At 37.8% G+C, this 23,958-nt stretch overlaps 1 protein-coding gene across 1 annotated transcript in view; it reads left to right on the forward strand.

The window, feature by feature from the left end:
- Positions 1-23,958, forward strand: part of LOC109062805 (wings apart-like protein homolog) — a 64,704-nt gene that overhangs the window by 27,894 nt on the left and 12,852 nt on the right. The window contains exons 6-14 of the mRNA XM_042735187.1: positions 3,220-3,315; positions 5,415-5,576; positions 7,756-7,892; positions 8,017-8,128; positions 8,224-8,451; positions 12,801-12,912; positions 13,094-13,191; positions 20,230-20,306; positions 23,253-23,425. Of these exons, the coding sequence (XP_042591121.1) occupies positions 3,220-3,315; positions 5,415-5,576; positions 7,756-7,892; positions 8,017-8,128; positions 8,224-8,451; positions 12,801-12,912; positions 13,094-13,191; positions 20,230-20,306; positions 23,253-23,425 (1,195 nt within the window). The remainder of the gene's footprint in view (positions 1-3,219; positions 3,316-5,414; positions 5,577-7,755; positions 7,893-8,016; positions 8,129-8,223; positions 8,452-12,800; positions 12,913-13,093; positions 13,192-20,229; positions 20,307-23,252; positions 23,426-23,958) is intronic.

A 23,958-nucleotide genomic window follows, 5' to 3' on the forward strand; every position in this document is an offset into this window, starting at 1 on the left:
AACAGGACAAATGGATGAGGAAAGGAGGTGATCTTTTTGGAATGTTTACTGTGATGCATCCTGTTTAGATGGCATTTGCGTCTCTGCAAGCCTTCCGATTGACCCAAGTGTAAGGAACGAGTGAATAATTAATTTTAACATTTGGATCATGTGAGAGGTTTTGTGCTTTGTTTGTAGTGTTTCATTGCAGATTGTTTTGAAAATAAGGCACAATATACAAAAGAATTTGGTCGAAGAAACTTTTGCAACCACAGCAACTGCATCATGAAGCATGTTTTCAACATACATACTCAAATGCTGTAGTAGGGGGTATTGATATGTCTTCTTGTGCATTTATGTTAACCAATATTAACAGTTGCTGTTTACTGAAGAGCCTTGAAGGAGCGGCACTGCTATAATGGGGTATTTTTGTCCTTTTTGTAAAGTTGTGAAAAGAAGAACCTAGGCTAACACAGCAATGCTGAGTTTGCACCCTCTTCTGGACTGATGATTTAAAAATACAGTGTTTACTGGTACTGTCCTAGTTGAAATAATGTCTTTAAAATTTGAATGTAAATAATTTTGGAAATATTTAAATGCCCCCTAATGTTTAGTAGTTTTTGGTATATTGTGGAAGGGGATTACAACAGTTTAAATAAATAATAGACCTTATTTATTGTTATCTCATTTATTTTTATTTATCAGTGTTATATCTATTTAAGTGTGTGTTTTTATTATATATTTATTTTGTTTATTTATTTTTTTAACATTGATTTCTTTAAAATAGTTAAATAGTTATAAAAAAATTGAAACAAACCCAAAAAAGAAACTATTTTTAACAACGGTTACTCTAAATGCATTTTGCATTGTATTATGACATTTTTAAATGTAACAACACTTGAACTTTCATAGATAGAAGCGATTTCATGTGTTTGCGAGTAGGGCTGCATAATTATGACAAAAATCATAATTGTCGATTGTTCCCTTGAAATTGTAATTGTGATTATTAATTACGATTATCACAATTTACATTGAATGATGTTTATACCATTGTTTGATACAACTGCATGCAGTATTTTTATATGAAAATAAACAAGATGAAAACGCTCTAACTGAAAAACTTTTAGTGCATTTCTATAGTATTAAGCCTCAAATGTCAACTATACATCAGATTGGTTTCTTCTTTAAATTATAAAAAAGTAAAAATATGAATGGTATTATAATATAAAACAAAAAAATGAAATCATGGGAAAAACCCTTAAGATAACATGTAGAAAGAAAAAAATGCATCTTAAGCACACAGAATAGCATAAGAGGACTTTGAACGATTAATTGCCGCTTTGAACGATTACATAATTGTGGCATCCATAATTGTAATCGCGATTAAAAAATTTGATTAATTTTGCAGCCCTACTTGCAAGTATCATTTCAGTTATATACTATCTGCCTGGTCCTCTTGGAGGTCTTACTTGGCAACATCATTCCCAGACTTCTGAGGGGGATTCCAGCTCCTAGAGAGAAGAAGAAAAAAAAAAAACCCTTCGGGGAGCAGTTTTGATTTCTCTCTGCAAGACCTTCTGGAGGCTTCTAGCCCAGCATGTGGAGCTCTCCATGGGGTGGAGCTAGACTTTCGCTCCCTGCTAGCATGAAGAACACTTCTTAATTACAGAAGATTAAAACCAGTCTCCTGCAGAGTTATTTTGGGGGCCAGAATCTTTCTCTTCATTATTAATAATAACCCAGCCTCAGTGTTGCCCAGTGGACTGTGCCTACACCTCCTCCTGTAGCCAGCTGCCCTTTTACCACCCCATCCCCTTTTGGCTGTTTGTGTGCCGTCAGTCCCTGCAGTTTGACTCGATCTGGCATCCTCTGCGAGTTGTTCATATATAGAGTGTTCCTGCAGTCTGCTTTGAATGCGCTCCCGCTGAGACAAATGACCTGCGCTTCAATTCACACTCCGCCAACACAAACAAGCTGAGAAATGTAGCACTTCTTAATGAGTTTTAATTACAAATACGATTACAGTTGAAGAAGGTATATAGCCATCATTGTGCAAAGTGGAGCAGAAGTTTATGCATTGAAAATGTTTACAAACCATTATCTTCATGACTGGAGTGGATTTGGATATTGGATGTATTCTCAGTTTTCACACTTGTTTCGTTTGCTTTGCTTGAACCCTTGTACGATTCTACACCCAACCCTCACAGGTTTCTTTTCATGATGTTTCTTGGCTCAGAATGCTGATATGTTTGCTTCATTACCATGTGTATTAACAGAAAAAAAAAATTATACCACTGTAGGAAACTTCCAAAAATTTAGTTTTTTCCTTGGCATTTTAGTGGGGTTTGCTCTTATTTTTGCACATACTTGAGTGTAGATTTGGACAGACGAGCACAACTTGTAAAAGTTGCAAAAATGTTGAAACTAATAGCCTGTTGTGCTTTGAGCGACCCAATTTCAAATCCCAGCTCGTGGTCCTTTACAATCCTGTATTGCTGTAGTATCTTCTTCACTCCCTAGCCAGACACAATGTAAAAAGAATTAGAATAATTCTTAAGACGTGACATGGCTACAAGACGCAACACAGCATAAATTAAAAAAAAAAGTCATAGCTAATCTAAGGGGTTGTGGATGGGCTCTCTTTAGAAGGTTTCTTCATGCTACTGTTCTCTACAATAAAATTAATAAATACATAATCAAAATACAACATACAAACTCAGGTTGCAGAAGTTGTTTAAAAATGTTATTTGATTTCATATTGTTCACATTAGTGGTTCTCAATCTTTTTGATTCCATGGCACCCCATTGTTCACAACAATATTTAACCCCCCTCTTGCATTCTGTAATTTGAAGAATTAAAATGTTTTAGTAACAATACAATATTTTAGGGCTTGGCAGACTAAAAAAAAAATGTTTATAAATGATTATATTATGAGTTTTCCAGTTCTAGAAGTCAGGTTTTTGAAATTAAAAATGTATTTTAGGTCATATTGAGGCCCCCTTGGAAGTTTGCAGAGACCCCTTAGGGCCCCAGCTCCCTAATTAAAGACCACTGATAAATATATGTGCAAAATTGTGTTTTTGTTTTTTTTTTCTCAAAATGGATTTGTTGTTCTTGATGCAAGTCAGGCCAAACTAATGAACCCCAAACTTATAATGTTCAGTGAAATCAGGCCTGCATGGGAAACTCTTGTATTAAAATGCCCTCAGTGTAACAGTGTTTGCCTGTTCTTTCTGCAGTCGCCTACTAAAGCTGTGTATAATGCAAGACACTGGAACCAGCCAGAGCCAGAAGAACTGCTGCCCATGCCTCCATCACGATCTCAGGCTCCTCCAGTGAGTACAACACCAAGCAAAGGATATATTCAACCAAACACTACACATTCCTACACAGTCAAAACCCACTTTATAAAGCACTTCAGCACTGGCACTTCTCATGCTATCAACACAATGTTTATAGTCACCTTTGTGTAAAAACTCCAACCTCTTTGATGCCACTCCACACATTTTTGCTCTGGTGTCTCCCCAGTGTGTGAGACGTTGAGCAGTGATAGCTTAACACCAGAACTCAACTGTTATAGTCAATATAAAATAGTGCTTTGCAAAAAATAGATTTTTTGATTAATCGTTAATACGTAGATGCCTCATTAGCGACTGTTTCTATGGGCCGCGATACGCCAGCCATCTGCCATTTTTGGAATGGTCTGCGAACCTTTGAGCGCATTGACTGTGTGCGTACAACAGCATGTTATACGCTTGTATGTCTTGAATATTCATTGATTATTATGGTGAATGACTTCAAGTTGACCATTCCAAGATGGCGGACGCATCAACGTATCTGGAGCGGTCGAATAGGGTATCTATACATATCTATGGTTAATCCTTAGTGCGTTTTATATTGTTCTTAGTAGAATTTGCAAAATGCTCTTGACTAGACATCATTTCTCTAGCAAATAATGAGCTGTAGACACTGATGACTTGCCTAAGGTAAATGAAATGCGTGATATTTTCTTTAGTTTAAGTTGTTTTAATGACGTCTTTCTGCAGTTGAAACACTTATTGAGTGATTACGTCAGGGGGGAGATGTTAATTCATGCATATTTTGCATTAAAACTAGTAAGCCTAATAAAGATGAAGGGGTGATCAGACTCACTCGCGCTCTGATCCATTAGACCCTCACTGCAGAACACAAGATCCAGGGGGTGTGGTTGGATCCATCTCTAGGGGGTGGAGATTGGTAGGTTCATAGGTGGAGCTCTGGGAGATGGGTAGGTTTAGGAATCGGGGTGGAGACGGGTAGGTTTAGGTATATGTAGGGTGGGATTCTGAGCTTAGTTTTTAACAGCAGATGGCACTGCGTGCTTTAGAAATAACTGTACTCTGCTTGCTTCCAGTTCCTTACACATGCACCACTTGAACCTAAAATAATCAGTCATAAAGTTCGAAAAGGTTAAAGTGAATTACAAGGATGTTCACAGTGGGCTGTGTTTACATTAATCTTGCATCATAAACGCATAAAGCCGATGTGCAAGTACATTTAAACACATTATTTAGCCGAACGCACAAGCGCTTTTCTTCATGAGCATTTGAGTGTGCGGTTAAAAACTAGCCTAGAGCGCCATCTGCTGTTAAAAACTAAGCTCCGAATCGATTCGAGAGAGCATCACGATGCATTCAGAAAATCTCAGAATCGTTCCACGAATCGTGATGCATCGATTTATTGTCCCAGCCCTATTATTGATTCAGCTCTTGGTTAACATTAACTGGCAGCCTGGGTGAAGTATTTTCAGAGATGAAGCAAGTTATTACATTTTGATGAAAGATTCCAAAACAAGCATAACTGACCATGATGAATCATTCACCATTAAAGCAGGAACATATATTAAAGTAAATAGTGTATTTTGATGTACCTCAAACACGACCCCATTATGCACTTCTTTTCCAACTAGCATCCTCTCCCTCGCTCTCTACATGTGCCATCCAAACACAATCAATCCCATAAAACTTAGCCAGCCTGCATCTGTTGCTGCCAGTGAAGCCCACTGTAATATTATGCATACTGACAGATATGCTTACACTTCACTTGAACTGTTTGTAAGGATTTTCATTAATGCAGGGCCTCCGTTTCTACTGCTCCTATAAACAAGGCCACATATATTAGAGTTTTCGAAACATTGCATTATTCAGTATGTGTATGTGGCGCTTGGCCATCTTTTGAGTGTTTTATTTAGCAACGTTGCTGTTGGTCGTGGATTTGGCCTTTTAGTAGTTGCAGCATGATGAATCTATAATGTTCTGTAGCACTATCTTTAGTTGTCATGTTGCATAACCAGCAGTGGGTCGGTTGTTGGCAGCTCAGGCTATATGTGAATCAGCTCTGCAGTGCTTCCAAACATGCTGTTATGCTTTAATTCCGAGTTGTCGTTCTTGCACAGGCCGCTTCATCGGGAGGCAGTAAAGAGTCGAACTCGCACAAGGACGACGGAGTGTTCAAAGCTCCAGCTCCTCCTCCCAAAGTCATCAAGTCCGTCACTGTCCCCACAGAACCTTACCAGGACATGGTCACTGCACTCAAATGTAGGAAAGAACATAAGGAGGTTAGTGCAAATATTTCACAACACCATCTGATTTGAGACATGTAGAGCCTTGCTGCTTGGCATGCAAATTATGCATATTGTCTACCACTTTTTCAAAACAGCATGCTACACAATGCAGTATTAAACATTTTGGATGTAGTATGCTTGCTGCCACTTTTATTCAATAAGTGATATTTAGTTATCATTATCTTGGAAATAAAAATGGTAATTTTCCAGTTTTTTTTTTCTTTCCCCCTTCACTTCTGAAAAAAAAAAGCTAATCTATATTAAGTACAGAGACTGCTGAGTTAAAAAATTTGTAATGCACTAGAAATTTGAATATTTGGCAACTTTATACTAAAGGCCCGAGCTGGAGCCAATTAAATTTGAAAGTCAGTCGCATGGAACCAATGATAAAGGCATAAAGCTTTAATCTTAATATGCATACAAAGTAGTGCAGCTGTTTTTCAATGAATTTTGAGTTTGAAAGTATCAGTGGCAGCATATTGAAAATGCTGGCATGATCATAAGACTGTTATAGTAATACAAAAAGATCTTTTTGATGGGGTCCAGAAAGCACTGATGTTCTGTGGAGTAGTTCTGACTGTGGGTTGATCAGGCCCACCTACGTTACAACCCTCACCTCTTTCTCTGCCCATTGAATCGCTTTTCATCTAAGCTGCAAGCTGTAAGCCATTCGGATTGTTTCCAGACCACCCTCATTTTATTATAACTCTGTTTTGTGGTCTTTATGTTTGACTGCAGGCTAACATTATCAACGAATAATGAAAAATGAAGCGTAATGTAATATTTGCTGGCCTCGTGAGATTACATTACTTTGCGTGCGCTGTTTGGAACGAAACTTAATCTGCTCCAGGCAGCTGACTTTTAAATAATTATTTATTATTTTTAATATGACAGTAATTAGAGTAGAATTTTTTTGTGGTTTGTACCAATTCCAGTATGGCTGGTCGATAAATGTTGGATATAATGTTTATGAACCAAAAACGGAACAAAAGAGCGCTAGTCATTTGAACCGCGACACACGGGCCATTTATCCACTCTGCTTAAAGTGCAAATGGTAGCACAGTGTATAGACATGTCCGAAATATATTAAACAGAATATTATTACAGTATTTTTTTGTGATTAAGCCATGCATTTGTGCATTTATACTAAATGTATGGACTACTGTTTTTTTATACAAATAACTAAAAACCATGTTGTAGTTTTACTTTGGTATTGAGGTGCTATATGTCTGGTTTTAACTGTGGTTATCACATGATCTAAATGTATGCTACTATGGAAGACCACTGGTTAATTAAAAAACAAAAAACAAAAACAAAAGAACAGTCAGAATAATACAATTTCACCATATAAAATGAGGTTGCTACAATTTTTTTTTGTTACTGATTTTGATAATGAACAAATTTACATCTGCATCCTAACTCAAGCTACTACTACTATAAAATGTGAATTTCTAATAGACAAAATAATTGTTATTATTATCAGGCAACACAAACCTGTTTCTTGATTTGAAACATCACCACTCATTAGAACTAAGAAATTTCTCTATTAAGATATTTATTTTGCTAAGAAAAAATAACAGTCTAGTTTCAAAAAACTTTATTTTGGAGCAAAAAATCTGGCTTTAAATTTAAAAGAAGGTAAGATTTGATATCTATAATTATCGATATCAACTGATATGAAAAAAAAAAAAAAAGGAATCTTGAAAAATGTTTGCCCATATAACCCATCCCTAAATTCTAGTAAAATTTCACAATTTCCTGTACCATTAGCAAACACTGTTGGAACTATTTTAACAATTAAATTAAGTAAATACTACTTTTACATAATGTAGCTTTCAAATATTGATAAGTAAACATTGTTTAACAAGTACAAGTAGAAATTTGTGACAGGTGCATTTACACTCTCAACAACACTTTTGAAATACAGTGTCAGATATATTATGTATTTATTTATTAAATTTTTTTTTTTAAGATTCAATCCTGCATTGAAACAGTTGTCGTCAGTCCTGAAACATTTTTGCATGCTTAGCAGCATGACATATAAATCTGTGAATGGTTATATAAACTGAAAGTGAGTGTTCTCTTTATAATCACTAAAACTGAAAAGGCCAGACTGGTCATCAAAGAATATTTTCATCATGAGATTAAACACTTGCTTTCTCTTTCTCAACAGTTGTTCACCGTTGTTCAGCATGTGAAGCACTTTAATGACGTGGTGGAATTTGGCGAGAATCAGGAGTTCACCGATGACTTTGAGTATCTTGCCACTGGTCTGAAGACTGGTCAACCCCTTAACACACGCTGCCTTAGGTGCAGAAGCCATTCCATCAGTGTATATTCTAGCCATTCCCCAATATTTTAAATATGGCCTAATGTTCGTGTTTGCAACAGACTCAGTGTTTGCTCATTACAATTCTGTTGTGTTTGTGTGCAGTGTTATTAGTTTGGCCACACGGTGCGCCATGCCCAGTTTCAGGATGCACCTGAGGGCTCGTGGGAAACTGGCTCAGGTCTTTAAAACTCTCAGTGATGCACCTCAACATCCAGTAAGTCGAAAGATGTTTGGACTTTTCTGAAACCTTCACTGCCTGATGTCTTATGTCTAATCGATTGTACTTCCTGTCCTTGCCCCTTTCCTCAGAATCTAGCTCTATGTACGGCTTCTCTGATGTACATTCTCAGCCGAGACCGTTTAAACATGGACCTGGATCGGGCCAGTCTGGATCTAATGATTCGTTTGCTGGAATTAGAACAGGACAATTCCATTGGTGATCAGCTAACGACAAAAGAGATAAATAAAGTAAAAGAAAAGATTCGCAAACTCTGCGAAACCGTCCATAATAAGCATCTCGACTTGGAGAATATCACGGTAAGCTCAATATCAGTTGTGCTTTGTTATTGGCTGGTGTTTCTTGCTGCAGTGCGGTTGTTCTGTTTGTTTACATCTGCAAACTTTCCTGTCAAGGATTTGCACTTTTTTATTCTTCTGCTTGGATGATAGACCATGTGGACGAGGGATTGTGTTCATTTGTAGTTTTCAGAAAGGTTAAATTTCTGCTCCCTCTTGTGGATACACTTCATTGGTTGTGTTGTACATTCTAAGGATGTTTTCAAAAATGTATAAGTCAGTGGATTGTTCCAACAACTGTGTTAAAGAATAGTGTATTCTAATCTACAAGATTTCTGCTTTTCGATTTATTACGAATATTCGTCTGCGATATTTGCCTACTGGTGGTTTGTCCTCAAGAGATTATGTATGTTTGTTTTTTTTAATAGGCATTTCCATTGTCTTGCAATGGTAACAAGCCTCCACAAGCTTTCATGTTTACGCTTGCCAGAGGTCACGAGTAAAAATCCCCCAATCAGAGTGTTTCTCTTAAATTGATTATTAGTGCTGTGCAACGATTAATCGCATCCAAAAGTTTTTGTGTACATAATATATGCGAGTACTGTGTATATTTATTATGTATATATAAATACACATACATGCATGCATATATTTAAGAAAAATTAGGGATGCAATATTGGCTCCGATACTGGCATTTTCTGCCGGATTGGGTATCGGTCAGATGAGACTGATCCAAATCCGATATTTTGCATATACAATTGTGTTATTGTTGAGCCCCACGAAAGGCACAAAAACATTGTAAAGCACCAAAAAAGTTTTTGTGAACTATATTTCAAGTGTTCTGAAGCTGTTCCATAGTTGAATGTGATGTACAGATGAATATTTAAGTCACTAAATTCAAGTTCACATAAACTCTTCTTTCCGCTGCGGCTGTCTGTCATCCTCCATTCAGCAATCAAACTGCGTGTCGCATTCGGTTACTACATTCAAAACAATGAATCTCTCTTCAAGCGCGCCCAGTAACTGAGGTTTAAAACTGTTAAAAGAAAAGGCTCAATTAACTAACGCACAGATTTAATACACTACTTATCAATATCTCTTCCCTTTGTACTAACTTTTCTATGAGGACTCGGAGGGCTGTGCAGCCTGCGCATTGTGACTCTGTGTTGTTTCAAGCTCATCATTCTGCGCACGGGATGTGCATAAGCGATCTGTGCCGCTCTGTATTGGAGCCTTTAGTATTATAATACTGCGCAGTCAAAGATTATTAATAGTCTTTCTTGTTCTGTCCTATCTATCGTATGTTGGTGCCTTTATTACTGTACTATACATTTAAAAGAAATGTCTTTTATATTTCTATATAAATGTATTTACTGTTTTTTTCATTAATGTATTTTACAACAATACAAAGAGCAATGTGTAACATTTTAACAGATTTTAGACTTTTATTTGTAAATAATATATTTCACTACATTTTAAAAAAAATTATTGTGACCCGTGATTTTTTTAGAGTATCTTTTGCTGCTGAATTATCCACCAACCTGGTTTATAATAATTTGTCATAGATTAATTTTAAATATTTTTTCATTTGTTATTTTTCATTAAAGGGGTGCTGAAAAGTAGGTCTGGGACGATAAATCAATGGAGAATCGACTCAGGATCAATTCTTAGATTTTCAGAATGCATCGCAATTCCTCTGGAATCGATTCTGAGCTTAGATTCTAACAGCAGATGGTGCTCTAATCTAGTTTTTATCTGCAAACTCAAATGCTCATGAAGAAGAGTGATGAGCATTTGTGTGTTCGGCTGAGTCATGTAATTTCACCTCAGTTTAGAATGCTTTTATGACGCGAGATTAATGTAAACACAGCCCACTGTGAACACCTTTGTAATTCGCTTCAACCTTTTCAAATTTTATGAATTATTATTTTAGGTTCAAGTGTGTGTAAGGATTTGGAAACAAGCAGAGTACGGCTGTTTCTAAAGCATGCAGTGCAATCTGCTGTTCAAAACTAAGCTCAGAATGGTGATGCATTCTCAGAATCTATGCGGAATCATTTCTCGATATGCGATGCATCGATTTATTTTCCCAGCCCTACTAAAAAGAACATTATTTTGTGTATTTGATGTAATGCAATGTGTTTATGCGGTGTAAGGTTTAAAAACCTCATTTTTACATATAATGACTATTATTGTTTCTCCTCTATGCCCCGCCTTTCTGAAACGCATTGATTTTTACAAAGCTCATCGTTCTTAAAAAGCGAGGTGTGCTCTGATTCAAGCGTGTGACGGAAAAGTTACACCCCTTAACATACTATGCCGTCTCCCAGGCCAGCAGCACGAGACTCAGTCCAGCTGCTCTGCTCGTGCAGATGCTAACCGTTTAAACAGTTCAGTACGATTTGGTGAACTGGTTCGACCGGTTCACTAAGAAGATCCGGTTAAATAGAAAGATTCGTTCGTGATCCGGACATCACTTGACGAGACAAAACCAATAAAACCCATTATAAACAAAGCATTTGTTGCATCCAGTGGGGACATAATTACTGATTATAATGACTTATACTGTCTTTTTACGCGTTGCGTTGTGTATTGTGCTGCGTAAACATAAAACCATGTCTGCATTTGTGATCGGAGAAACAACAAACAACAAGCCTACTCTACACTTCTCAAAACTTGCGTTTGAATCATCATTGGCAGATTATTTAAACATAAAAAACTTACAGGCTGTAAGTCAGAAGTGCCAGACTGTCCTTGCAAAGTTTGAACTGCCCAACTTTATAGAAACATTGCAGGCTACTGGTTCAGGAAACAGTCCTCATCCTCCATAAAATGCGCAGCACACATCAGAATATTTGGATGGTGTTATGCAAATCTTCCCACATAGTGACGTGAGATGTGTGAGGGTGTTAGAACGAGCCGTTTTAGGGGGTGTGGTTGAAGAATAACTCTTTGGATTTGAGTCTTTAGTCTTTACAACTTTACAGATCTTCTTTATGCACTAAGAGCTTGTAACACTTCAAAGAGAAAGAAAATATTGAAATCGCATCATATGACCCCTTTAAAATGAAGTTGTCTGTATGTAGTAGATTGTGTTTAACAAGCAAAAGAGTGATAATCAGGTCAACACAGAGAAGTATAGCAATTCTTCATTGATTTTTTTTTTTTTTTTTTTTTTAACTGTGCTGGTATCGGATTGGATCGGTATTAGCAGTTTTTTCGGGATCGGATCAAATCGGTTCTGAAAAAAATGGTATCGTTGCATCCCTAAGAAAAATGTTATGTTTATATATTACATATATTTATATATAAGTTATGTGAAGCTAAATATATACATGTAAATATTTTCTAAATATATACTGTATGTGTGTGTCTTATACACATTACACACACATATTTATTATATAAACCAAACCTTTCATTTTGGATGTGATTAATCGCCCAGCACTAATCGATAGCCTATATTTTCTTCCCAACATTCCCAACCATGATTGTGTGCTCTCTCTACATTATGGAAAAAGCACTAATGAGCTGAAAAAAAAGGAAACCATTAGTTGCTTTTTAGTAATATCTATTGAGTTATTTTGTAATAATAATGATAAAAATAATGACTGTAATAATGAAAAAAAAATCATGATTAACTGTTTAAACATTATCATGCAGCTTATTCACAAGTGGATTTTGTTGAATGTGGCAAATGTTGCAAAAAAGTTTTGTTTAAAGATGGTAAACCCTTTCTCAGAGAGGGTTTAGCGTGCTGCTGACAGTGTAGTTTTTATAAGCTGTTCTCACAGGACAAGTTCAAAAACAGCTGGGTGGAACATCAGAATGAAACAGAATTCAAGGCTTTTAAAACTTCAGTTGTTGTTACTTGACACACTTCTTTAAGTTGTGCTGAAAATTATGTTTTTAAATAATGCTGACATTGGCTGACATGACGCACTGGTAAATGATATGTGACTGGAGCACGTGCACATAGACCAGCAATTAAAAAAACAATAAAAAATACACAGACAAAACAATGCATCCTTTGTGAACACTCACTTAGACTGTTAGCACACTGAAAAACAGCATGATAATACCCTATCCAAGGACTTGTCTCTATATTCATCCATAAATTCATTGAAAACACCCTTTGCTAAACTATTATAATATTTACTTGTTTTCATGTTTTTGCTTTAGCCATCAGAGCTAGATCAAGAACTTTTTATCAAGTTGTCTTCTTGAATTTCACGCCCTCTATTTACATTTGTTTTAATGTTCTGTTTAGCAAATAGAACTTTTACATTTGCATAATGGGGTCATTAAAGCTGAATGTATCTTTTATATAATATCTTTCAGACTGATTGTGCATTGTCTTTTCTCTGTAGACGGGACATTTAGCAATGGAGACATTGTTGTCGTTGACGTCAAAGAGAGCGGGGGATTGGTTTAAAGAAGAACTCCGGCTTCTGGGAGGCCTCGACCACATTGTAGATAAAGGTCTTTTATTTTTGCTCCATATTAAAGATCTGATTGTTATCCGTTATTTATTATAGAAGTTTGATAATATTGTGTTTTGTTGTATTAAGTCATGAACATCCCATTTGCCTGGGTTTCACATACATGCATATTATAAGATACTTGTGAGAGTGATTTAACATGCATGTGTGTTTCCCCACAGTTAAAGAGTGTGTGGAAAACCTGAGCCGAGAGGATGATAAGGAGAACCTAGTGGCGTCATTGTGGGGGGCTGAGAGATGTTTGCGTGTTCTAGAAAGTGTAAGTCTGATACTTGTCACGGCCGGCTCGCAAGCCGCGACAAAGAAGGGAATGACACGTTGAAGTTGTATGCAAAAGGAATAACATTTATTAAAGTAAAAGTAATAAAGTAGTAGAAGAATAAACCAAAAACGGGAACAAGACAACAAAATGGCACGAGGGGAGAGCAACCCCCCGTCACGACTGAAGGGAGCTGCTTTAGTGTGCCGGCATCAGCTCTAGCACAGGTGTAAACCATCAGTCATTATGACGTCACTCACTCCAACTTCAACCTACAAAACAGATAACAAAAGGACAACCAAACCCACACAATATGACCCACACTGGGGTCGTAACACCCCCCCCCCATAAAAAAAAAAAAAGGGTGGACATATAAACCCCGTCACCCAATAATTCCCAAACTGGAAAGACCCACCACTCTGTAATACTCTCCAATATCCTCAGCAACCACGGGCCCTGTGGAAGCAATTTAAGAAAGACAAGTAGAGCAAAACAAAACATAGTTAGTCAATCAGTTAAAAGGAATAAGGAGCTCTAGACAATGCGTCAGCTACCACATTGTCAGTCCCCTTGATATGCCGGATGTCAAGTGCATATGACTGCAAGAAAAGACACCAACGAGTCAATCGTTGATTTGGGCACCGCAAAGAATGTAAATAGACAAGCGGGTTGTGGTCCGTATACACAACCAATGGGTCTGACACGGATCCCACATACACTTCGAAGTGCTGCAAAGCCCAAATCAAAGCTAATGTCTCCTTTTCAACCACAGAGTAATTCAACTGATAAGAATTAAACTTTTTTGAGAAGTAGCTAACGGGACGTTGAATTCCTTCCTCATCAGCCTGTAACAACACCGCTCCAGCACCCACATTGCTAGCATCCACACATACCTGAAAAGAACGATCAAAACGAGGCGCTGCCAGCACAGGAGTGGAAGTAAGCAGTGATTTAGCTGCCTGAAAAGCAACCTGACAGGCAGATGTCCAAACAAAAGCTGCCTTTGCTTTCAACAGATCAGTGAGGGGGGCTACCACGGTAGAAAAAATTCCTGCAAAATCCCCGATAGTAACCCACTAACCCCAAAAACCGCATCAACTCCTTCTTAGTAGTAGGAGAAGGAAATTGATCAATGGCCTCAACCTTGGCCCGAACTGGTCGCACACATCCTTGTCCCACTACCTTACCTAGATAAGTCACAGTGGCCTTGGCAAACTCGCATTTAGCCAGATTGACGGTCAGGCCAGCCTCTTCAAACTGAGAGAACAGGTCTGCAACATGTTTCAAGTGCTGCTCCCATGAATCACTGAAAACTACTACATCGTCTAGATAGACGGCCACTCCCTCTAACCCAGAAACAACCCTATTCATAAGTCGCTGAAAGGTTGCAGGCGCATTCCTCAGGCCAAAACTCATAACGTTATAGGAGAATAACCCCTCTGATGTAATAAAAGTGGAAATCTCTTGAGCTCTTTTGGTCAATGGAACTTGCCAATAGCCTTTAAGCAGATCGAACTTGCTTACAAATTTTGCCGACCCAACCCGATCAACACAATCCTCAATACGAGGCAGTGGAAATGAGTCTGGTTTTGTTACTCTATTTATTCTACGATAGTCTGTGCAAAACCGATAAGTACCATCAGATTTATTTACAAGCAAGCAGGGAGATGCCCAACTGGAAAATGAAGGTCGTGCAATATCATGATCCAGCATATACTGAACTTCAGTGTTAAGATGCAGGAGTTTATTTGGGGACACCCGATAAAAATTCTGGCGAATGGGCTCTGAATCCCCAACATCAATATCGTGCTCCAACCAATGTGTACGCGAAGGTACATCCCCAAATAAAGAAACATGATGATTAATAATATCAATCAAATCACCACATTTATCATCCGGCAAATGGGCCAACATTTTATGCACATTTTTAAGAGTCTCTGAATTTTTTTAGACGTCCCAATAGTACTGTATCCTCTGGAAAAGAAACTCCCTCATCTACTCCCTCCCCCACAAGCGAAATTCTCCCAACTACTAATGCAGGTTTCACCTCATCGTTTGACATCTTGTGAGAACGGCAATAGTAGGGCTTCAACAAATTAACATGACACAACTGGGTGGACTTTCTTCTCTCAGGAGTGGCAATCAGATAGTTTAAATCAGTAACTTGTTTTTCTACCACATACGGACCTGTAAACTGAGCTTGAAATGGTGAGCCCTCCACAGGTAACAGAGCCAACACCTGATCGCCAGGCATGAATTTCCGTTCCTCAGTTCGTCGATCGAAAATTGTCTTCATACGCTTTTGCGAAGAATGTAATTGTTCTTTTGCCACCTTACCTGCCTCATATAATCTACGCTTAAAGTCATTCACATAGCTTTGCAAGTTTTTTTTGGTGGTGCACTTTCAACCCACTGGTCTCTGAGTACAGCCAGTGGTCCCCGAACTGTGTGCCCAAACACCAAATCATTGGGACTAAACCCAGTACTTTCCTGGCATACCTCACGTGCTGACAACATCAACCACGGCAATCCTTGTTCCCAATCACCTTCCATCTCTGTACAATAAGAACGCAGTAAAGACTTCAGCGTTTGATGGAAACGCTCCAATGCCCCCTGGCTTTGAGCATGATAAGCACTAGCTTTATTGTGCTTAATGTGTAGCAGTTTCAAGACCTGAGAAAATAAATGAGAAGTAAAATTAGAACCTTGATCACTCTGCACAATCTTTGGAATGCCAAAAATGGAAATGAACTGAGTCAAGGCTTTCACCACTGATTTGGCAGTGATCGTACGGAGAGGATATGCTGCAGGATATCGAGTAGAGGCACACATCACCGTGAGCAAATAAATGCTACCCGACTTTGATCTAGGCAGCGGGCCTACACAATCAATAATCAGGTGCTCAAATGGCGGACTGACAGCAGGAATAGGAAACAATGGAGCAGGTTTGATCTTCTGATTTGGTTTGCCTGTTAGTTGACAAGTATGACATGTCTTGATATACTGTGACACATCCTTCTTCAATTTTGGACAAAAAAAATGACAAAGGATTCTGTGATAGGTCTTTTTTACCCCTAAATGACCTGCAAGTTTATCATGGGAAATCTGCAATACCAGTGAGCGATACTTCTCTGGAACTACCACCTGTATGATAGGATCCCCAGCAAAATCACTACCATGAGGAATCCACTTTCTCACCAAAATTCCCCATCCTGCAAAAAATAACCATGAGCCACATTTCTAATTTCCTCAGGAGACATCACCCTCTCAAACAATTGATGGATAGAAGAATCAAGTTGCTGCTCTTGGACCAACTCAGAAGGAGAAACAGAAAAAGTTATCAGGCAAAGAGAATGGTTTGACTACAGCAGAATCAGAGGTTACCCTTGGCTGAGTGGAGGTCATGGAACGAGTTACCGCACATGCAGTAAACACTTCCGGATAATTTTTGTGACTCTCGTCAGAACCTGGAAGAGGAACAGATAAAACCACAGGAGATGAAAAGGTATCAGGCCACACCTTATCCCCTGCCAAATTATTCCCCATGATTATATCCACACCATCCACGGGCAATGATGGACGCACTCCAATCACCACTTCACCACTCACAAGTTCAGATGACAATGTTACTCTGTGTAAGGGAACAGACATCACATCCAACCCAATTCCTCTAACAAGAACACTAGTACCAGTGTCACTCAAAAATGAAAATGGCAAGACATCCTCCAATATAAAAGACTCCGAAGCTCCCGTATCTCTTAATATTGTTACTGGAATTTTTACCTCCGTTCCAATCATCGACACATGTCCATAGGTGATAAAAGGCGCATAATCACCATTTCCCAAAAGGTTACCCGATTTAGGAAATCCTTCACCCAGTGAATCAACAGGACTTAACACAGATGCCACAAGAGCAGCTGGTTTAACGCGAAGAGCCTTTCCCCCTCTACCCTTGGCTTTAAGCACAGGGCACTCATTTTTCCAGTGGCCTTTACCATGGCAGTAATTACAGATAAGAGACGAATTTCTGGACATATGATCTCCCTTATTTTCCAAAAAATTCGTCCCCTTTCCGAAACTCAAAACTCTTGTGTGTTAACACATAATCATAAGCTAATTCAGCAGCTTTAACAGCTGTATCCGCTTTCTGCTCATTTATATACGTTGCAATACGAGCGGGTACAGAATTCTTAAACTGTTCCAGCACAATTAAGTCAGTCAATTCCTCAACTGTGGTTACCTCAGATGCCATACACCAGCGATTAAATGCAATACTGAGCTCTCTAGCAAACTCAACATGAGCAACATTAACACCTCTGGACAATGTTCTAAATTTTTGTCTATACGCTTCTGGTACTAACTCGTACGATTTCAAAACTGCTGCTTTTACGATGTCATAATCGTTACAGTCTGAGACTGGAAGAGAAGAATAGACTTCCTGAGCCCTGCCAGTAAACACGCACTGTAAAAGTAGTGTACGTTCCTTACTGGGCCAACCTCTCGCTTCCGCAATCCGTTCAAACAAGGTAAAAAATGTATCCGGATCTCGCTCACTAAAATTAGGCATCAAACGCAAATTTTCCCGCTGTGTCAAACATTTTAGAAGCACCCTGAAGAGCATAATCTGAACCATCATCCATTCTGCCTTCTCTTATCATATCCAAGCGATATTTCTGCAGCTCTATATCTGTCTGTTTGATTCTATTTCTCTCACGCTCCATTTCTAATTTTACACGCTCCTGTTCAAGCTGTAACAGTAATAACCTTTCTTGTTGTTCAAAAGTTAAAAGGTTGACAGGTGGTTTGCTTTGACTAGCAGTAGCTGTATCAGACATTTCAATTAATATAGCTTGTTCTATCAGTTTTTGTTTTAATTGTTTCTCTTATTGTACTCTCTTTTAATCTTTTATCTTCAAGTTCGATTTCATAATGATCCGCAATCTTAAATAACTGATCTTTTGTGAACAATTCAAGTAACGCTTCAGAGGGAGAAACAATAAAATCTTCTACGAGATTAGACATACTGCCTCTAAAATATACGTTATAATTAATATAGTGATTCACAAATCTCACGTGGTAAGAAAAAAATTCCCTTTCCCTATCTATAGAAAAAAAAAACAACTAACTAACTCATCCCTAATCTTCGTGTGGTTACTGGCGAGGGGTATTTAAGCACCAACTCCCGCTGGTACAAGAAAAGCAACCAGCAAGCTGGCGACTATCTCATACCACGGCCATGCTCCCGAGACAACTGCTCTACTCACGGTCACCACACACAAAAAATAACAAAAATTACATTACCTACTTGTTCCAAAAGGGACCAAGCAGCTACCCCTAACAAGGGAACATCAACAATAATCTCCCCACGATAAGATTTGCAAAATCACTTACCTCTTAAAAAAACGGCATAGAACAGCTAACTGACAATACAGCAACATAAGTCCTCAAAACAAATAAATTCAACGCGCATTTCCTTCCAAACGACGACTAAGACCTACCCAAACAATAGCGTTAATCAAACAACATTCTCCCGGTTTTATGTTCAGTTAATGAACGTGCCACGTTCATTACAAAATAACCGAAAGCAACAAAAACGCTTCTAAACCATGTCGACAAATAACAGGAATTTCTTTAACAAACGAGCGGACGAGCCCCCATTTGTCACGGCCGGCTCGCAAGCCGCGACAAAGAAGGGAATGACACGTTGAAGTTGTATGCAAAAGGAATAACATTTATTAAAGTAAAAGTAATAAAGTAGAAGAATAAACCAAAAACGGGAACAAGACAACAAAATGGCACGAGGGGAGAGCAACCCCCCGTCACGACTGAAGGGAGCTGCTTTAGTGTGCCGGCATCAGCTCTAGCACAGGTGTAAACCATCAGTCATTATGACGTCACTCACTCCAACTTCAACCTACAAAACAGATAACAAAAGGACAACCAAACCCACACAATATGACCCACACTGGGGTCGTAAGATACTCATCGTTGCATTTGAGTTGTGATTGTCATGCATATGTTTTATAAAAGTAAACGCATGCAGTATAAAGTACTCTGAATGAGTTTGAATTGTGAATCCAGACTGTTTGTCCTTGAACATGCAAATCCATTTACATGGGATACAAAGATTTCAATCCAAATTCACATATGTTTCAGCATTAATATAAAAATGAGAAAATAATATTTCCTTTCATATGGGTTTTACGATAAAAGACATTCTACCTCATGTAGATTGGGCCAGTAAGGGGAATATTTTTATTATTATTATTGTTTTTATTTTTAAGAAATGAATACAAAAGTGACATCTTTTTTGTAACATTACTGTAACTTTGCTATTTAAGATGCTGTTCTTTTGAACTTTTTGTTCATCAAAGACTCCTAAAAAAGATTTCAGTTTCCACAAAAATATCAAGCATTACAACTGTTTTTAACATTTATAATAAGACATTTTTCTTTCGCTCTAAATTAGCATATTAGAGTGATTGCTGAAGGATCATGTGACACTGAAGAATGGAGTAATGGCTGCTGAAATGCCATAATGTATTTTTAAATATTTAATTTTTAAAATAGAAAACAGTTATTTTCAATTACAATATCTCACAATATTACTATATTTAATGTAATAATTAAATACATTTACTGTTTTATTAAACAAAATGCAGGGTTGGTGAGCATAAGAGGCTTCTTTCAAAAACATTTTTTTAAATCTTACCGACCACAAACTTTTGAATGGTTGTGTAGTTAAGAGTTCGTAAGATTCTGGTTATGTGTGACAATTAAATCCTTTACTATAGCTTTATATCTTTAGACCTTATGTTTTTTAATGAGGGAATGCTGATTATTGTACTTGGTAGAGGGACTCAGCTATAAACCTCAGTAGATTTCGTTAAGGGATAAACACAGTGCACAGTGCATAACCTTGATATTAATCTATTGTAGATTACAGTCTATTTCTGCTTGGCTAATTCAGAAGAGGAATGTTTTTTGCATTGTGGCTCTTTTTTAAACTTATTTTTAATTTGATATTTATCGATACAGGTAACAGTTCACAATCCAGAAAACCAGGCCTACCTGATCGCGTACAAGGACTCTCAGCTCATAGTGTCTTCAGCGAAGTAAGTGCATCCAAAAGAAAAGCAGTTGTCTAGCTGTAGTTTTACAGTAATGTAGCAGTACACTTGTCATGTTTTCCTGATTGTTTTGGCAGGATGCCCCTGGTAGTGTGCGGTCAGACAGGGTGCAGGTTAACCGCTAGCTTTCCTCATTACAGTAGACAGCCTCCAGACTCATTAACAACCCCAACAGCAACAGGAACACTTTATCAACAGCACCAGCTGCCAAGACCATAGGCGCAGAGCTGCTGTGCCAGAGAACACCCTCTGATATGGCTCAAGCCATGCTGACATTTCCTAAAGAGGCCAATCATTTCAAACCTTAATGAGACTTGCATATTGTCTTAAGTGTCCAACTTTAGACCACTTAAAAGTATAGTTAACAATAGTCATTTAGTCCCTCTTGTCATTCCTAACTCCTCTGATTTACTTACTTACATCAGAATGTTTACTCTGGATACAATGAAAGCATGCCGTAATCAGGAGCTGTCAGGTACAATAAAGCTTGTCCATCTGAATCTGATATCACACAACTTCATGCTTCATATTTGAATATGAACTGAGTTATCAGAGATTAACATTCAATACTTGCATTTAGTCTGTTCTCACAAAGCTATTGCTTCAGATGGCTAAGGAGTTTATTTGCACATTTATTTTACAGGGTGAACATCTATAGAGCTACACTGGAGCAACTTTGTTCCAACAGCAAAAAAAAAAAAAAAATCCATTATTGCTTTTCCACAGCTTTCTAAAAAGCAGGGATTATGGCAGTCTGAGGGGAAAAAGAAGTCAAACATACATCAAGTTAGAAAGAAACCCACTTGCGGAACCCAATAACACAGTAGAGTGTATATACAATGATAATTATAGCGGAAATGCTTTATCTCTTTCTGTGAAAAGGGTGCACACAGCGCATGAGTCATATTGACTGATTTTATAATTATACCATTCATCAATTGTGTTATGAAAGAGTTTTTCTTTTCTTTTTTCCTGTCCTTGGTTTCAGAAATCACTATTGTGACTTGGATATTTTTATATTTGTTGACTTTGTAATGTAACTCCCCCACACTTTTTGTACTACATACATGAATGATATCTTATATTATTTTCGAAGCAATACAAACTTTTTTATGGCAGATGATAAAATAGAAGAAAAAGTTGCATTAAAGACTTACATTGAAGGAGGAAGCAAAGCCGCATCTAGAGCTCTTTTAGTCTTATAGAGATGCTTTATAAATTCTTACTGGCTCTTTTGATTTGGGTGATTAACAGTTCACTTAGCAAGCCGGATAGCAACACTAAAAACCACTCGGATAGAAACTTTAGCAGCAATGAAGCAATGCCCTGGCTAGTATCTATAACACCCTAGCATCCCATCAGCGACTTAATGTGGGCAAGTACTACTCATATTTTCAGAAAATGCAAAAATTGACTTTCCATGTGAAAGCACATTTAGGCATCTGTTATGGTAAATCTAGCTCATACTTGTCCGCTTGAGGCTGTCTGGCCTCTCTTCCGCTGCTAATGTAATTACAAGCTGATGGCCCAGCTCTCTAGACGGGGTCAGACCCTTCAGAGTGCACAGCGAACCAAACACGGGTGCTCAGGACTGTGAAGAGGATCTAGATGAGTCAACAAAGTCGGCATGCACACACACACACTGCTGGAAGAGCTCATTCAGCTCGCTCTAATTCAATTAGAGAGTACGGCAGGCTTGCATTAATGACGACCTCACTAATATATGAATACATGAACCTCTACCTTCATTTCCCATCTCGCTTGCTAATGACCTCTCATTATGCTAAGCGCATTAGTGGCATTTTGCATGAAGCTGGTCATACTGTAGCGCATGTGCTGTGGATGCAGACTCCCTCACTCTCTATTGCTATCTCACTCACACACACGTCTTGGGGACTAATAGAGAGGAAGAGCTAAGTTTTCCCCCTCTAGAGAAAGCTAATGCAATTTGAGTTAGTGTCTGCTGACCCTGGCTGTGGCGTAAATGCAATCCATTAGGAAGTGCGCACTTCCCGCTGCATCTGTTATCTGTGGGTTGTTTTTCCATCTTGAGTGTTACTCTGAACAGCCATTATTTAGAAGCTGATAGAGCACATATAGTACCAGATTTGGTGTTAAAATGTTCAAATGTGACCTCACTGTTTCAAGATTCACCTTATATTCAACTGAAGTATCTGTCAAGAGGCTTTGATGCCCTGTGATAGACATTAAATTATGATTTGATTTATCAAGGGCTGTTATTTTTGTGCTTTCAGTAATATATGGAGTCTGCAAAAGTCCTAAAAGTAGTGTTTTTCAGCTGGTTTTGCTGCAGAACACAGATTTTGTCCAAGTTCTAAGTGCATTTAATTTAGTTAGTCGTGTTTTATTTTACATTGCTTTTTTTTTTTTTTTTTTTTTTGATGGTGAGGGCATATTAAAAAGTATTAATTGAAAATATAATTAAAAAGGTAATTTGTGGTCCAGGGTCACATGTTTGTTTATTTGATGGTAGTTTTTCTCAAATGAAATGGTGAAAAGCTTGTGAAGTGACTCTCAGAACAACTCTGGAGATGAAGTCCTCATATGTTGAGACGGCAAATGCTAAAAACACATTGAGCATCAAGTTGAAACTGCACACACAAAGAACACGCTGACTTATCAGAGGCATGCACTGATCGGCATATTTTATTGCATTCTCAATATACTATTTATCGCCCAGCCCTAGTTCACACTGCTTTTTTCCATGTAATGAATGTGAATGAAAAGCTGTTTGACTTTGCAATATAACTTTTGTGTAAGAATATAGATAGGATGTGTACTAAATTAAAGAATTTAAAAATTTTCAGTGATCTGTCCCTTCAAGATGTTTTTGGATACTAAAACTATAATTTGCACTAATTCTTTGAAAGGACATAACATTATTTTTTTTTTTCGTCTGTTTGTTTTTAGAGCGTTATGGCACTGTGAGGAGATGATCCAGAGGTACAGTCGAGAGGTGAACAGAGGCCTGTGCTCGTCGGGCACACCGCTGCCCTACTGCAGCAACAGCAATGTTGGCAAAGCTGTAGAAGACTGTATGCGAGCTATCATCGGGGTCCTGCTAAATCTCACACATGACAACGGTCAGTACAAAGACGAGGACGTTTAACAAAACAAACCTTCCACTTGGACTGTGAAGGGTTTTTTTTAACATGGAAAAGTGTTGCTCAATGTTCTCACTCAGTGAAGTCTTTAAAAGATTAATGGTGATTTTTTTTTTTTTTTTTTCTTTTTCTCCAAATATGAAAATTCTTGCATGAATATCTAACACACACACACACACACATATATATATATATATATATATATATATATATATATATATATATATATATATATATATATATATTATTTATATATATATATATATATATATATATATATATATATATATATATAAAATAATGTAAATTGCTGGTTATACGCTGGGTGAAAATGCCTTAAAGGGATACTCCACCGTGTTTTCATATTAAACTATGTTATTCCCTTAACTAAGCAGAGTTGATACATACCTCTTTCGTCTCAGTGCGTGCACTAAATCGCTCTGTCTTGCGGCGAAACTTTGTTAGCAGTTAGCTTAGCCCAGTTCATTCAATAGGGGCCAAGCAGAGAAGCT

This window comes from Cyprinus carpio, chromosome B12 (genome assembly GCF_018340385.1).
Source record: "Cyprinus carpio isolate SPL01 chromosome B12, ASM1834038v1, whole genome shotgun sequence".
In the NCBI taxonomy this organism is placed as follows: Eukaryota; Metazoa; Chordata; class Actinopteri; order Cypriniformes; family Cyprinidae; genus Cyprinus; species Cyprinus carpio.